General features: G+C 33.2%; 1 protein-coding gene across 1 annotated transcript; it reads left to right on the top strand.

Annotated features, from left to right (window-relative positions):
* Positions 1 to 13,339: 13,339 nt before the first annotated feature.
* LOC143628728 (large ribosomal subunit protein uL1z-like) lies at positions 13,340 to 14,989 on the top strand. Its single transcript, XM_077098231.1, has 3 exons — positions 13,340 to 13,586; positions 13,677 to 14,048; positions 14,784 to 14,989. Exons 1-3 carry the CDS (start codon positions 13,557 to 13,559, stop codon positions 14,835 to 14,837), a joined length of 456 nt encoding a protein of 151 aa, XP_076954346.1. The 5' UTR covers positions 13,340 to 13,556; the 3' UTR covers positions 14,838 to 14,989.
* The last annotated feature ends 752 nt before the right edge of the window (positions 14,990 to 15,741 follow it).

Below are 15,741 nucleotides of genomic sequence, written 5' to 3' on the forward strand. Positions count from 1 at the left end.
GTAGCCTTTTATAAATAAGGGGGGCGGGTGGGGGAGCCCGCGGATACTTGGCATACCCGCGAGGTGAACACCACCGCCAGTTGTTTAACAAGGAAATTGAGTACCCCTTCATGTACTACGACTACCCATGTAAATGTGACCGTTGGAGATGGAACATGACCATGATCGAGGGGAAATAAAAAAGATTTTTTCCTATCTAAAACCAACCCTTTTACCATTTTCAAAACACAAACTAAAATATAAATAATATTCTACACACACAACCTTCAATCTTCATGGAAAATTCAAAAATTCTAGCAACCAAAAAATCCTCTAAAACCCAAGGAGGTGGTTCTATTTCTAGTAGAGGCAGTTCGAACACGAGAGGAGACAGTTGACCATGAGAGGATCTGGCTTTAACACGAGAGGAGGCGGTTTGACAACATGAGGAGCATGTTCTAACACGAGAAGGTGCGGTTCTAACGTGAGAAGCAGTTCGAGCTCCAGTTATCAAGGTATACAAGTGTCTTCGGTTTTGTTCTTGACTGCGATACTCGAACAATTAAAGTCGTTACCGTTGGTTGAAGATTCGTATTCGGCACGGTCCCTTAAAAAAGATTATGCACCTCTTCTTAGACGAACGCATATATCTCCCATGGTACAACAATTGAAACAATATGCATACTGCCAGAGATGACTCTCGCACCAAAAATCACCGGGCAAGATGATGCTCTAGAGTTTTATAGAAAATATAGGAAAAAAAGATGGTGAAAGAAACTTGTGAGAGTTCTTCTCTCTAATTGTGACTCTCTTTTAGTCAAATTGGCGTGTTTTAGAAATGAATCATAAATATTTATTTATAATCATAGCAAAACAGTTTTTTAGTTATTTTGTTTAAACACAATAACGAAAATTTTATTTTATGAGCCCAAATAATAAGGTTAAAACCTTACTTTGATTCATGACATGTTAATGTTGATACATATTATACATATGTATACAATTAAGAGCCTAGTCAAAATCTTCATAATGGTTCATGAAAATACTTAAAAATCCTAATCAAATATCCATGTGATTCATAACATGATTTTATGAGTCAAAATCTAAACATTTGTTTGATTTATGACAGAAATAATTTGTTAGCATTAGTCCCAAAGATATAACGAATTCCTATTAGAGTCCCCCAAATTTAGCAATATTCATTCCAGCCACTCAACTTCGAGCATCCTTATACGATTCATCTTAATGTTATTTTGGACACGGTTTCGTTCATTGTGAAGCTTTCTCATAACATAAAATACAAACCCAAAAATAATTATCTGTATACCCGCATATAAAGATGCATTTGTTTAAGTCCAAAGTTAGAAAAAAAATCATTTTTTTTTATTTTGTTTAAAACTCATTTTAACAATTTTCCAACAATTAAATCATGTAGCGTTTTTCTTTTCTTTTTCTTTTTCCTTTTCCCTAAATGAATGAACCCAAATGGAGTGGTTTGATCTTTAGGAAAGAGCAAATTACAAATAGAACAATAATGTCTGATTAATTAGCTATTGAATACTTTCTTGTAAATGGATTATTAAATTATGCAATTCGAAATAGTACTTTTCGACGAAACTAAGAGCTCTGCACTGTTGAGTAGATCATTAAGAAATTAAGCCAAATAGAATATGATTCTGTAATAATAATCATTGAACTCTTCATCTATTACATTTATTTAAAAAATTAATAACGAAATTATGAAACTCAAAACAAGAAAACAGGCATTAATCACGGAAGGATACGCTAAAACACCGTTGGTGAAAATCATAATCGACGAGGCTGAAGCTCTATCGGTATATTAATCGTGGGCGATTCTCTAGAATTGTAAATTGCGTCACATATGGTATTTGTAGGTTGTTTTCTTGTCACACTAAACTTTAAGAAACTAGAGTTAGGGATAGTTGTTAGAAAAACAATGGTTTAAACTTTAATCAACTTTAATGTTTTGATAATGACTTAATTAAAACATACAATGTGACATAAAACAGTATTAGTTCATCATTGATGATATGTGTCACACACGCGTCTCTTAACACTTGATTGGTCATCATTAATCACAATTAAGAAATCATAAGACTTAATACTATACACACTCAAGATCAAAGATTAGTGAAATTATCAAGTCCATGTCTACAAAGAATTATATCAAGATTTCTACACCAACATAAAGATGAAGAAATCAGAAGACTAATCCATTGAATATTAATTAATTTAGTCAAAGTTAAGTTGTTAGTTTTTATAGACTTATAGTAAGTTTATAAAAAAATATATTTAAACACAACTGTTTAAATATATAATATTTGAATTCAAATATTATTTAAACGGCTTAGTCCTCTTTGGGTATGTATTCCATTTAAACATTACCTTAAAGATAAAACTATCATCAAATGCAAAAGTCAAATCCATGGATGACAACACATGGAGCTTTGGTTGAAGCCACTAAAGTATGTTTAACCAAATTGGTGTCAAACTTGATTTTCACTCCATGGAGAATTGTGAAGTGAAAGGGATAGCTTTTCACGTGTATTGGTCAACCTAAAGAAGACCAAATTTAAGACAATGACCACACACAACGTTCATATTGACTAGTCCAATGTGAAGTGGATCGGGCGTCCATGGTCGCTGGAAGCGATTGTGGGATCGACGCCGGTGCCCAGCCCCTATCCCAGCATCTCACATGCTTGGATATACATAGGAGTCTTAATCAAATTAAGTCGTCACCCCTTTGCTCTATAGCATTAATACACACACTTCAAGGCCAATCTCTTCCATTATTCAAGTTTGATCAAGCTTCAATTATCAACAGAAGAGATCAAAGTATAGAGCAAAAAGAAGAGTTTTTCCAAATCTATCATCCAACCATCTTACTTGTATTTTGAAGGGTCAACACTAGAGGTTGTTCTAGTTTTTTGACAAGTGATGATTCATCATTTAGTTGATGATTTGAGATGGAAACACACTATCTTGACATATTGTTGCTTTGTATTGGGCTGGGACTCTATCTTAATATAGAGTTAATTAGTTGTTAAAAGGATACTCACTATCTTGACATAGTGAGATTAAATGATTTATAAAGCTAAGTACCTGTTGTGCTTCGTGAAGAATGTGATTACTTCCTTTTAAGAGCGAGACGATTGTATTGGTGATCCCTACCATTTTAGGAAACGACTAGTGAATAAACTCTTGGTCGGCAGATCAAGGAGATGGCGCAAGGTGGATTAGTTAACATGCACTTGAACCTTTATAAATCCGGTTATGTTATCTCTAACCCTTAGCTCTCTACTTATTTTGTATGATTTTATAAGTTGTGAAAAAAGTTTAACAAAGTTATTAACTCATTAAAATTGGATTAAAACCTAAGAAAAACTATTTGCCTCCACCTCTAGTTTTATACAATGATGATAACTAAATCCAACATAAAATAATCAGGTTTTGGATATGGTCAGTTAATAAACAATTTGCTTTCCGAGTTGATTGTAGATAAACAAGTTGATTTGATATTTAACTTGTCTACCCATTTAACCCTATTGTAACTATGTTACACACATTTTTTACACCCATATAGTAGCATACTTACATTCTAGTGATTTACTATGGTAAATGGTGTATACTCGATGTCTTTTCATTTTTTCGTAATTAGCTGCGTTGTCAAGAACTCCACATATATATAAAACAAGCGCAAGGTATAACCTACACTGCACAAAGTCTTCCGAAAATGTTATATTATAAATATGTATTTGTCAAAAAGCCTATATTGTTGATTAAAAAAACTAGCTCTATTTGGCCTTTATGAATTAGGCTAAAATAGACCATACAAGGTATAATGAACTACAACTTTAGGGCATTCTCCATCAAACTACCACATAAAGCATTAAGAACTTTTACAAATATGGAAAGCTTAAAATATGAGTATACAAATAAATAAAAATGTAATAAGCGTACACAATGGTATTGTTCGAACCTTCCAAAATAGATGATTCTCAATAGACCATTTACTATAAGTGGAAATAAATAAATAGAAGTTTATTATATAAAAAGGGGGAGCATAAAGCAATTCCACCATCACCATAATTATAAATATTAAATTTTATAAGAAAAACAAAAAGGGAATTTGAGAACGGAAAAAGAGAGTTTGTGGTGGTGTGAGGTCATGTCATCAAAGCAAAAGAGTTCACTGACTTCCATCTTCCTAAACATAGTTTAGTTTATCACGCATTTAGCTTTGGGGGCATTTTCACTAGTCTAGTAGGTAACATATTGATATCACTTTTCTCATAATCTGAAAGCACTAGATCACCCAGATGCATAAGCTGTCTGATTTAGTCACTTAAACAATCTTCATCACCTTGATGAGCGGTCCAAAGGTTTTTCTTAATGTTTCTTTTTGTGGGGTCTCAGGTTCAATTCTCAGCTCATGTGTGCGCTTTGAAATATGGGCAACACCACTATAAAGGAGATTCGAACTATGGTAATAAGGATGGCAAGTGTTATAATCATCTGGCATTATGTCTTTCAAAAAAGTATGGGTCTGTTTGGTATGAGGTAACGGAATGGATGAAAGAATGGAATGAACGTGGTAATGAAATGAACAAATGAATGGAATGAGTTATTACCATTCCAGTGAGATATTTGGTTACTACATGAGAATGGAATGAATCATTACCTTTGCGTTGTTTGGTAGGCAGGAAAAAAAAGAAAAATTAAAACGGTAGTGTAGGCTAATATTCTATATTATTGTTAGGATTGTGTATGTATTTCAGTTTGATTATAGTCGGTTTATTATGTATTCAGTATGTTTATTTTATACGGTAAAAGCCTATTGGGTAAACCCATTTGGGCCCAAGAAATAAAAACCTTGGGAAATGGGGACCCTATAAAAGGGTCACTTTCTCTCTCATTTCTCCATATAACTTCTTACAAAATTTTACATTTTTCTCTCTTTTGTGTTTGCAAAACTAAGATTTGAGATCCGAGTGTTGTTAGTGATTTTCGCTAACAGCACGGATTGATTCGAGTAAAGTTGTGAGATCCATCATTTAGGACCTACAGGTATTGAGTGGCAATTGAGATAATTTGGCGGTGGTGGGCGGTGATGGTTGTTGGCGATGGCGGTTAGTGGTCGGTGACAGGAGATAATGGTGGTTGGAGGTGGGGGTGGGTGGCGATGGTGGTGGCAGTGATTGTGGGTGGTGGTGGTGAAAGGAGGGGGCGATGGTTGGTAGTCGTTGTGCGCGGTTGGCGATGGTGGGTGGTTGACACTGATGGCGATGATTGGTGGCGATGGGTAGTGGTGGAGGTAACAGCGACGTTGGTCGACGGTAGTGGTGTTGGTGGGTGTGGATGGTGGTGGTGGTTGTGGTATGAGGGTGGTGGAGGTGATGTAGGGCGTAAGAGGGAATGTAATGAAAAAAAAAACATGGGGGATGGATGAAATGAAATTGAGGTGTTTTAGAGGGAATGGAACGGATTAGGGAATACGTCATTCCATTCCTTTGATCAACTAAACACACTTTTTTCTATTCTATCACAATAGGGCATTCCATCCCGCATTTATTCTTGCATACCCAACGTTACCTATAATTTCCTTTTTTTAACTGCATTTGGAACCCCCCCCCCCCCCCACCCCAAATACCCGAGTGAGCTTTCATACTGATTTTGGCACTCAAGCCTGACTCATTCAGGAACACCATTAAGGAGGAAACCTACCACTATGAGAAAACCCTATTGAGTTAGGTTTCGAATCAGAGACCTCAAGGATTTCAAGTGTTTAACTATTACCCCATGCCATTGAACTAGAAGGCTAATTGCAATATATATATATATATATATATATATATATATATATATATATATTGGATTGGTTTCCTTTAAGAAATCTAAAAAAGTTAAGAACTCTTATGAACTCTTAACAACCAAACACTTTTTTTTTAATTTTTTTATACAATAACATTATTTGAGAGTAATCTTATCATATTTTACATATAAATTTTTGATTACCCCATGCCATTGAACTAGAAGGCTATTTGCAATATATATATATATATATATATATATATATATATATATATATATATATTGGATTGGTTTCCTTTAAGAAATCTAAAAAAGTTAAGAATTCTTATGAACTCTTAACAACCAAACTTTTTTTTTTAATTTTTTTATACAATAACATTATTTGAGAGTAATTTTATCATATTTTACATATAAATTTTTGATTAACTATATATGGTTAGGTTATAATAGAAAGTATGGTTTTTATAGTTTTATAGGAAGGATAGAAGTAATATAGTCCACTGATTTTTAAACATGGGTGGTTGAGATTAGTTTAAAGGGAAGAACATAAATGAATAACACATTTGTTGATTTTCTGTCACACCCCGATTCAGGGCCTGGGTGTGACGACCGTTAGTTGGTATCCGGTTTTGAAAATATATCAGAGTTGCGGGTTTTTAGCGGAAGTCTTGTAAATATAATATTCATTTATAAAATGTCGGGTCAGAATACCCGTTGAATAATGTATAAAATATCAGCGGAAGTCTTTTTAGATAAAATATTATTATATTAAAATCTCGGGAGTTGAATACCCATTTGATAATTTAAATACATATCTTTTGAAAATATCATTCTTTATAATATTCTGAATAAAATATCTGAGCCATCAGATCACCTCTATGACTATGTCTCCAATCTTCTATCAGTCATGCCTGTCAGTTCTATTCTTTACAGTTCCCTGAAATGTGGGGGGGAAATACGTCAGCACACAGCCGGTGAATGACGCTGACTCAATAATACCAGTGTGTAAACAATAACAATACCTTTGTGACAATACTCATTAGTCACCCAACTCAATTGGGTTAAAATCACCCTAAGTACATGTACAATTAATCATATACACAATATCATTTCTCTGATCAGTCCCATAGACTACCAGAGGCGTGTTTGATGATATGCATGGCCTCGGGGAAATCCGAGTCACCATGTATGTATGGATCCAGACACATGTATACTTTTAATTTGAGTATGCCCGTTTCTCATTATTGTAACACAAAGTTTTAAGGATTCGTAAATCCTATGTAAACAGTTCAGACTCTAAAAGAGTTGTAAAAGTTTAGGGCGTATTCACCTTTTATGATTGTAATCAGTTTCTGACACTGATTCCTGTATATTGATCAGTTTCGGTTACTGACCCCTGTCTGTAAATCAGTTTCTGTTACTGATTCCTGTTTCTGTTTTCAGCTTTCAAATTGATTGATTGATTGTTATCTCGGACCTATAGTACGAGTATAACATTTGTATAAATATCTAGATCAACGATCTAGCTTCAGACCCCGTAATCTGTTTTGTATACTTGTAACCTTGATAATTTATTTGTTTGTATAAAACATGTGGACATTTAGTCCCTTTATTTATTTATTAATTATATATCAGGTTTCTTCTTCAGGAAGAAACATTTATACCAGGTTTTTTCTTCAAGAAAAAACATTACTTTACCTGTGTGAATGAATAGTATCTTTCTTAATCATTAAGAAATACTATATAACTCTTCCCTTTGCATGTAAATGATTACGTTTCTTAATCGTGAAGAAACAATAATTAACTATAATCTTTGCTTATGAAAAGCTATATTATATTTAACAGTGATCAAGGTTCGGGCTATACCTCCGACTATGGTCTAAGCAATTATAATAATAATAATAATAATATAATATTTAAACAGAACCCCTACCTCACACGGGTATTTGGAGTTATATGCCTATGACTGATCGAGCGGCACCTCTACTATATATCGCGTACTACACCATAAACCGTCAGAGCTTCGTAGCTTGGCACGTTCCACGAGGTCGGCACGCAAACCGAGGCTAACTATGTGTGTGAAAGTGTGTTGGAGGTGTGATTTGAATGTGTCGTGACCCCTCCCTTTTATAGCCGAATTTGGGATCCATCGCGTAGCGCGATGGTCCCTTGTCTTAAGCCATCGCGTAGCGCGATGTCAGGAAATTGACGCGTGGCTGCTGACTTAGCCCTAGCGTCTGCCACGTGTCCCCTGGTCGCAACACGTGTTGCTGTGTCATCAGAGGACGTCGCGTAGCGTGATGGTCCTGTGTCTGGGCTCATCGCGTAGCGCGATGGGTTCCAGAATTCAGAATTTTATTTTTAGTCCCTCGTCTTTGATAACTTGCCACTTCTTGATCATAGTTCCATCTTCCAAAAATACTAAAGCGGCCCTTATGCGGCTCGCGGCGATACGAGCGTGCGAAGTGCAAGGTGCGCCATCAAAACGCCACATTACGCCCGAGTCCGTGTCCGAGCGCGTGCGCGTCGGGTGCTTCGCACCCTCTGCTAGGATTATGGAGAGTGGTTAGCCACATTAAAACATTTCTATGGAAACTTGCTTCTTTATACAGAGCTTTCATTTCTTTGTTTGTTTCTATGTGGGATGAAAATACCTTTTCCTTATTTATACCCATGTGGAATGCTTCCACTTTCTTCCATCTTTCCATGTTGGATGGATTTTCCTACTTTCTTAAACATAAGATGCGTAATTTTTTTCTTATCTCATTTTTCTCATTACTTGCGTTTAAGATTATTTTTAATCCTTAACTTTCAAAGTTGACAACTTTAACTCAAACTAAATATGGGTTTTTCCTAGATGTTACATTTACTACTCTCCACATTTAAGGCACATGTCAAATTCTTCCATCATTTTAAAACGTCAATAACTCTTTTTATGGCATTTTTATTGAAAGACACATTCACCATAATAACCAGTGTTTTTTTATCTTTTATATGAGTACCATATTGTTATATAAAATAAAAAAAATAGTGGGTCTTTTACAAATTGTGTTTTACAAAATTGTGTTATATAATTGTATTTTTCATTGTGTTTTTTACATTACATTGTATTATACAATTGTGTTTTTTTTTTCATAGTGTTTTCTCCGTTGTGTTTTTTACATTGTGTTTTTTCATGGTGTTTTTGAGAGTGTTTTTCATCGCCTTTTTTTCGAAGACCGTTTTTCGGTGACTATTTTTCGACGTCTTTGAACCTAAAATATCCTCTTTTCTAACATTCTTAGGAAAATCAAACTTCTTATTTGAACCTAACCCATTAAAATCACAAGTTTACATATGCATAAAATATATGTGATAACAAATTTACATATGTGTAAAAAAATAGATTTGTGTAAAAACTAATTTATATAATTATAATCGTAAATATAGATATAAAAATGATAAACCTACACACAAATAATACTTATATATAAAAAAATCAAGTTATTTGGTAAGAGTTTAAAAGTTTTTAAATAATTTAGGAGTTCTATAATGAAACCCAAAAATCCTATGTGTTGATCTCTAGTTGCTCCCACTTTCTCTCAAGCCACTAGATTGTTTGATTTGTGATTTGAGGTTTCTCATGCGTTTCACCCGAATTCACGGGTATGGGTCTCACCAAACTCGGATAGTCCATAAATATGTTACAACATCTCATTTGTTTTTCATAATCAAAAAAATAATTTTCACGGGTTATGTGTCTTACCAAACCCGGATAACCCTTAAACGAGTTATAACATCACATTTATTTGTGAAATAACTCCTTATCATCAAAGAATAAATTTTGGGGGTCATGGGTCTCACCAAACATGGATAGCCCTTAAATGGGTTATAACATCTCATTTTATTTGTGAAAATCTTTAATCATCAAACCATTATTTAAATTCTCTCATCTACATATTCTCTGTTGTCGGTCTATCATCTCCATTACCGATTACCACCTACCTTTGTCAACCTCCCCACTCATGCATCAACCACCATAGTCACCTACATCAACTGTCCTTTTCTCATAAGGTAAATATTTTTTTTCATGCATGTTTCTTTGTTTAAAAAAAGCAATATGTTCGTGTTCATTTATGTTCATTCGTTAAAAATCTAAAAATCTACATATCTCAATTGAAAGAGCTCAAACACTAAAAAATATAATGAACGCAGTAAACTAATATATACGTATTAAATCAAAACAACGCTACGTAAAAAAATAAAACAAATCATTACAAAATATAAAATAACAAAACGATTAAAAACAAAAACCCTAAATAAATCTTTATAACACGGAGGCTCAACCTAATATGTGTGATACACACATACATACCATGTTACAAAGGCGTAACTTATTGTGATACGTATAATAAGTTCAATAATGTATGACAAAGTAAGAAAAAGGAAACCTTTCACATGTTTCAAAAAGAATTATACGAAATGTTCCAAGACGGCCATACTTCTATGCGAAAACGATGAAAATTTTTTATTCCTCGAGGAAAAACCATGTATAAAAAATGACGAGTTCTTTTTGTCTGTATAGTTACACTTAAATACCTTTTTGCATAGCTTCTTCCATATATGAGTTAGAGTTGATTCCTAACAAAATTTCACATAAAATTTACAGAATATTAATCATTTGGAATATCAATTAATTGATTTGACACTTCATTGTGATTCATTCTTTTTGATATCTATCAAATCTTTTTGCATTAGAAAATAGGAAGATTATACTCTTTTCATTCCAAGAGGAAAGTATCAATTTTTATATTTTTAATAAAACATAATTATATATAACTAATATATTGTTGAATAATTAACACGAAATAAAAACTATATAGATAATTTGTATTTTGTAATAGTTGTTATAAGACCATCTCCAACAGTTTTTAGTTCAAACCAGCCACATCAGCTTTTTAAAAAATCACATTTTTTACTCCAACAATACACATTCTCAAACCATCTTTACATTCTCACATCATCACTTACTTTTACATTTATTTTAAATAAGAATTTCGCAATACTATTAAATAATTAATTTTTATAATTTTATTTTAAAATAATAGCGAAACATGGGTTAGACGAGTAGGACTTCTTGTAGTAGGGGGGGGGTTAATTAAACATTGTAAAATAGATAATAAAATCATTAAAACACTAGGCGTTTTTAAAAAACTAGTCATTAAAAAATTTAACTGTTAAACTAGCCATTACGTAAAAAATACACAAACAAAAAAATACATAATTTTGAAATAAATATAAAAATATGTATATGTATAATATTGTAATATATTTTGTAAATATAAATATGGGTGTGTGTGTGTGTTGTTTGTGTGTGAGGAGGGTGAAATATGTGATGTTTGAGACCCACAATTGATGGTTTTTGATGATTTGAAATATCAAACCTCAAAATTTGTTTTTTGGTTTAAACACACCACTCCAATGGTTTAGGTTGGTTTGAACCAATAAAAACCTACCATTGGAGATGGTCTAACAATTAAAATATTTTAAAATAGGAAAATTAGAATTAAATAATCTCAAGTTCTCAACTGTATACTATTGACAAATAGTAGTCTCAACTAACGGGTTGGCTGTTAACGATTCCATCTTTTAGCATACTTGTTTCCAATGAGCAGCGACTAAGTATAATTCATACCCACGTGTTTAAGGGAAACCTCAAATAGAATAATAAATAAATAACTTAAATACACATATTACTATTAGTGTAAGATGTAAAAATAAAATAAAAAAAAAAAAAGAAAAACATCAATAAATACGGTATTGTTCGTACCTTCATGTGAAATTAGTTTACCGTATAATGTAAATTATAAATGAATAAATCGTACAATCCCATAAAACTAAAAAGTATTATGGGTTGTTTGGCAATCTTGTGCCGACCTGCTGAAGTATTAAGATGACCAATTAATTAAAAGGTAGCCTTTGAACCGTTTCGCATGTCTGTGAAACTTAATGATTAAGATGTTTTCACTGTCCTTCTGACATATTGCCGTCAAATCATTTTGGGCCATTGTGTTTGATATCCTCACGGCCCACCTAGAGGTTTCCAGTCTAACCGGTTTCTAACCGTTTCTCTAAACGGTCCGTCTCTAACCGGTTACTAACCGTTACTAACCGTCGGTTAGTTACCGGTTTATATTATTGATTTCGATACCAGTTACGAACCGGTAACCGATTTTTTTTAATTATTTTATTAAAAACCGGTTAATATCCGAACCGGTTAACCGATATTTTTAATTATTATTTATCAAAACCGGTAAGTACTCGACCTGATTAACCGATCTAACCGGTTATATCCCACCAAAGTATTAACCGGTTAGAAAATTAGCCGGTTAATCGGAATGCTCACCTCTAGGCCCACCTATTAGTTGATTTAACAAAAGAACAACAATAATGGGCTAGTTTAAAGCCCAAATATTACAAGGCCCATTCATATCTCCATCTAGGGTTTAAGTTTGAACCTCATATATTACTACTACTATTATTATTATTATTGGTCTTATCGCCAGTTTGCAACCCTAACCAGAGGTACTATCATCTTCTTCATTTTAATTTGATTTTATTATTCATCTCCAAATGTTGCATATATCTTACCTTTGATAGCAGATAATAACGTATTTGTTGTAATTTGATGATTATTGTTAATTAACAAGCTTGTTCTTAGCTTTTTATCAATCATATGAATTTAGATTTTTTTTTTTTTTTTTTTTTTTTTTTGCAGAATTGAAGTTAAAGAGAAGAAAACTTGCTGAATATGAGGTATGTTTAAAGAATCAATTTTAAATTATCTTTTTGAAGCTTATTTAGATGCATTATTATGACATAATGTCTGCCGATTGTATATGAGATATTGACTGATTTATATCTATTGAGTTACAAGAGCTCGTGACTTGTCTTTTCAAGCTTGGCTCGTTTAGTTACTTTATAGTTTATTTATATACATTTGAATAGTTTTTTATATGTTGAGAAAAACCTTAAATGAGCCTAAGCTTGACACGGTTTAACGAGCCTAAACGATCTTCCCATACAAGGTTTGAGCTCGGGATCGATTACTTAACAAGTTTTTTTTTTACTTGGGCTTAGCTTGTTTTAAGTAAGAAGTTAATATTAAGATTTTTTTGAATTTGCAATTTTTTTATATTGTTAATAGTTAAATGATAATTTTTTTTATAGAACATACATTTGTTTTTTGTTATTCACTTTATCAACCTTAAATGAGCCTAAGCTTGACACGGCTTGACGAGCCTAAATGATCTTCCCATACAAGGTTTGAGCTCGGGATCGATTACTTGACATTGACTATTTTATTTTTTTTAACTTGCACTTGGCTTGTTTTAAGTAAGAAATTAATATTAAGATTTTCTGAATTTGCAGTTTTTTATACAGTTAATAATTGCAAATGATAATATTTTGATAGAACACACATTTGTTTTTTGTTATTCACTTTATTGTTGTAGAAATATTACACTTAATATTGCTAATTATCACACAAACTAACTGTTTTTTAATACTGCAGTAAGCTTCAAAGTGAAGCCCTTAGGGAGGCAATTACTCAGATCACTACCGATGCAAAAGAAAAGAAACGTAACTTCACTGAAACAATCGAGCTCCAAATTGGTTTGAAGAATTACGACCCACAAAAAGACAAGCGTTTCAGTGGAACTGTGAAATTGCCTCACATTCCTCGCCCCAAGCTTAAGGTTTGCATGCTTGGAGATGCTCAACATGTCGAAGAGGTAATTATATTGACACTGAAAATGAAAACAAATAGTATCTTGAATAGATGCTGCAGTAAGTAATTTAGTATCTTTTTAAAATAACCACAGGCTCAAAAAATCGGCCTTGAATATATGGATGTCGAGTCTTTGAAGAAACTGAACAAGAACAAGAAGTTGGTTAAGAAACTCGCTAAAAAGCATCAAGCTTTCTTGGCTTCTGAGTCTGTCATCAAGCAGATTCCTCGTTTGTTGGGTCCCGGTCTAAACAAAGCAGGCAAGTTCCCGACTCTTGTTTCACACCAAGAATCCCTCGAGGCAAAAGTCAACGAGACGAAAGCAACGGTTAAGTTCCAACTTAAGAAGGTCCTCTGCATGGGAGTTGCTGTCGGTAACTGCAGCATGGAAGAAAAGCAAATCTTTCAGAATGTTCAAATGAGCGTTAATTTCTTGGTTTCTTTGCTTAAGAAGAATTGGCAAAACGTGAGTCGTTGATTTCATTTTTAGCGATTGCTTTAGGGCCGTCCAAACCGCTCGACGATCGAACTCGCTCGTCGCTCGCTTGAAACATTCTCGATTGAAACATGCTCGAAAAATGCTCGCTCGCTTTTTCGCTCGATTGTAAACGAGCCGCTTTGCTCGGTTCGGTTTGTAAACGAGCCAAGCAACGAGCAAAGGTGTTCTCGATTCGGTTCGGCTCGAATATTTTTAATTTATTTTATATATAATTATATATGAACAAATATATAAATATATAGAAAACACACATAAAATGTAAGTATATAACTTTTTAAATCCTTTAAAATTTTTCCTATTCCGTCAATTTAATAGTTTTATTAGTTCGAATCAACTTTTCAGAACACTAAAAATTTGTTTACATGTTCATTATATCTCACTTCAAACTTCTTTCTCAAATTTACAACCTATTATACGTTTTGTCTAGAAACTAATAATTTGTTTACAAAATATATTATTTACAGACTTCAAACTTGTTTCTTATTAAATTTTTTTAAAGTGAAAAAGAAATAAAAAATGCTCGAAATTGCTCGATGTTCGATCGAAAAATGCTCGGTTCGATTTTGGCTCGTTTTGTTTTTCGCTCAGTTCAAATTTCAGCCGTTCGGTTCGGTTGTAAACGAGCCTAGCAACGAGCAAGCCTTTAGATTGCTTTGATGTTTTTGGGTGGTGTTTCTTATGTTATGTTTTGAATGGATTCAGGTGAGGTGCTTGTACTTGAAGACAACAATGGGAAAGCCGGTTCGCATCTTTTAAGCCTTTTGTTATGTTTTTGTTTACGGTCAATGTTGAGGTCAGTACTGGAAATCTTGTTTCCCATGAACAGGGAATAATCCGTTTTGGCTTTTTACATGTTTGTTTGGTACTATATTTTTGGATCTTTTTATATCATGTTTTGATTTTGTTTAGTTTAGTGGTTAACGTCGAAAGTTTGAGAAATTTAATGCCGGTATTCATTTTTGTGTGATGTTTTGGAAATCGACTTATGGCTTTCAAAGACCTTTAAGAGGAACGCTTGTTCGAAACTTGAAACTTATGTCAGAAAGTCATTTTGCATAAGTTGTAAAACAGTACAATAGTTCTTGAATAGTAGTGTGGTTGCTATTCAAGAACTATTCAAGAACTTACAATGATTCGGTTTTACATTATTATGGCTTAAATACTATGGACCTCTATGCTATTAGGCGAAGCTCCTAGACCATGACGGAGGTCGTGTTGGATGGTCTAAGGGTAACACAATCCTTTAATGATGTTTCATTGGAAACACATTAATTGACATGGAGTTTCCGAGGTTATTCCTATTGATGTAACTACATCGATTACCTCCTAACTGCCATAATTGTTTATGAAACATTGCAATGCTTTGCTCCAACATTTGTAATGTAATTGGTTCGATACCTATCTAAAGGTTCATCAATGGACGTTCATTTTTTTAGAGAAGCACCGTCTTCTTCGTTGAGAGAATAGAGTAGAACGCGTGACAAAATTCCTAAGCTAATACAGGCAAGTACATAATGCATAAAAATGTGATTTTTTCAACATAACAATACTTAAATAACCAAGTTTTTGCCAAATAAAAGATATAGAATATATGTTATAACTAAAACAATTTATTTAACAATCTTTGATGCATCAACAAAAAAGATTTTTTTATGTAAAA

Source organism: Bidens hawaiensis, unplaced genomic scaffold, assembly GCF_021521415.1.
Source record: "Bidens hawaiensis isolate Kalapana, Puna unplaced genomic scaffold, B.hawaiensis_p1.1 tig00005061_1, whole genome shotgun sequence".
NCBI classification, from domain to species: Eukaryota; Viridiplantae; Streptophyta; class Magnoliopsida; order Asterales; family Asteraceae; genus Bidens; species Bidens hawaiensis.

Excerpts from the sequence above, each read along its gene's own strand:
- LOC143628728 (XM_077098231.1), top strand. The coding sequence starts at position 13,557 with ATGCTTGGAGATGCTCAACATGTCGAAGAG. Across the intron at positions 13,587-13,676 it reads ATGCTCAACATGTCGAAGAG|GCTCAAAAAATCGGCCTTGA; the intron begins GTAATTATATTG and ends AAATAACCACAG. Across the intron at positions 14,049-14,783 it reads TTAAGAAGAATTGGCAAAAC|GTGAGGTGCTTGTACTTGAA; the intron begins GTGAGTCGTTGA and ends GAATGGATTCAG.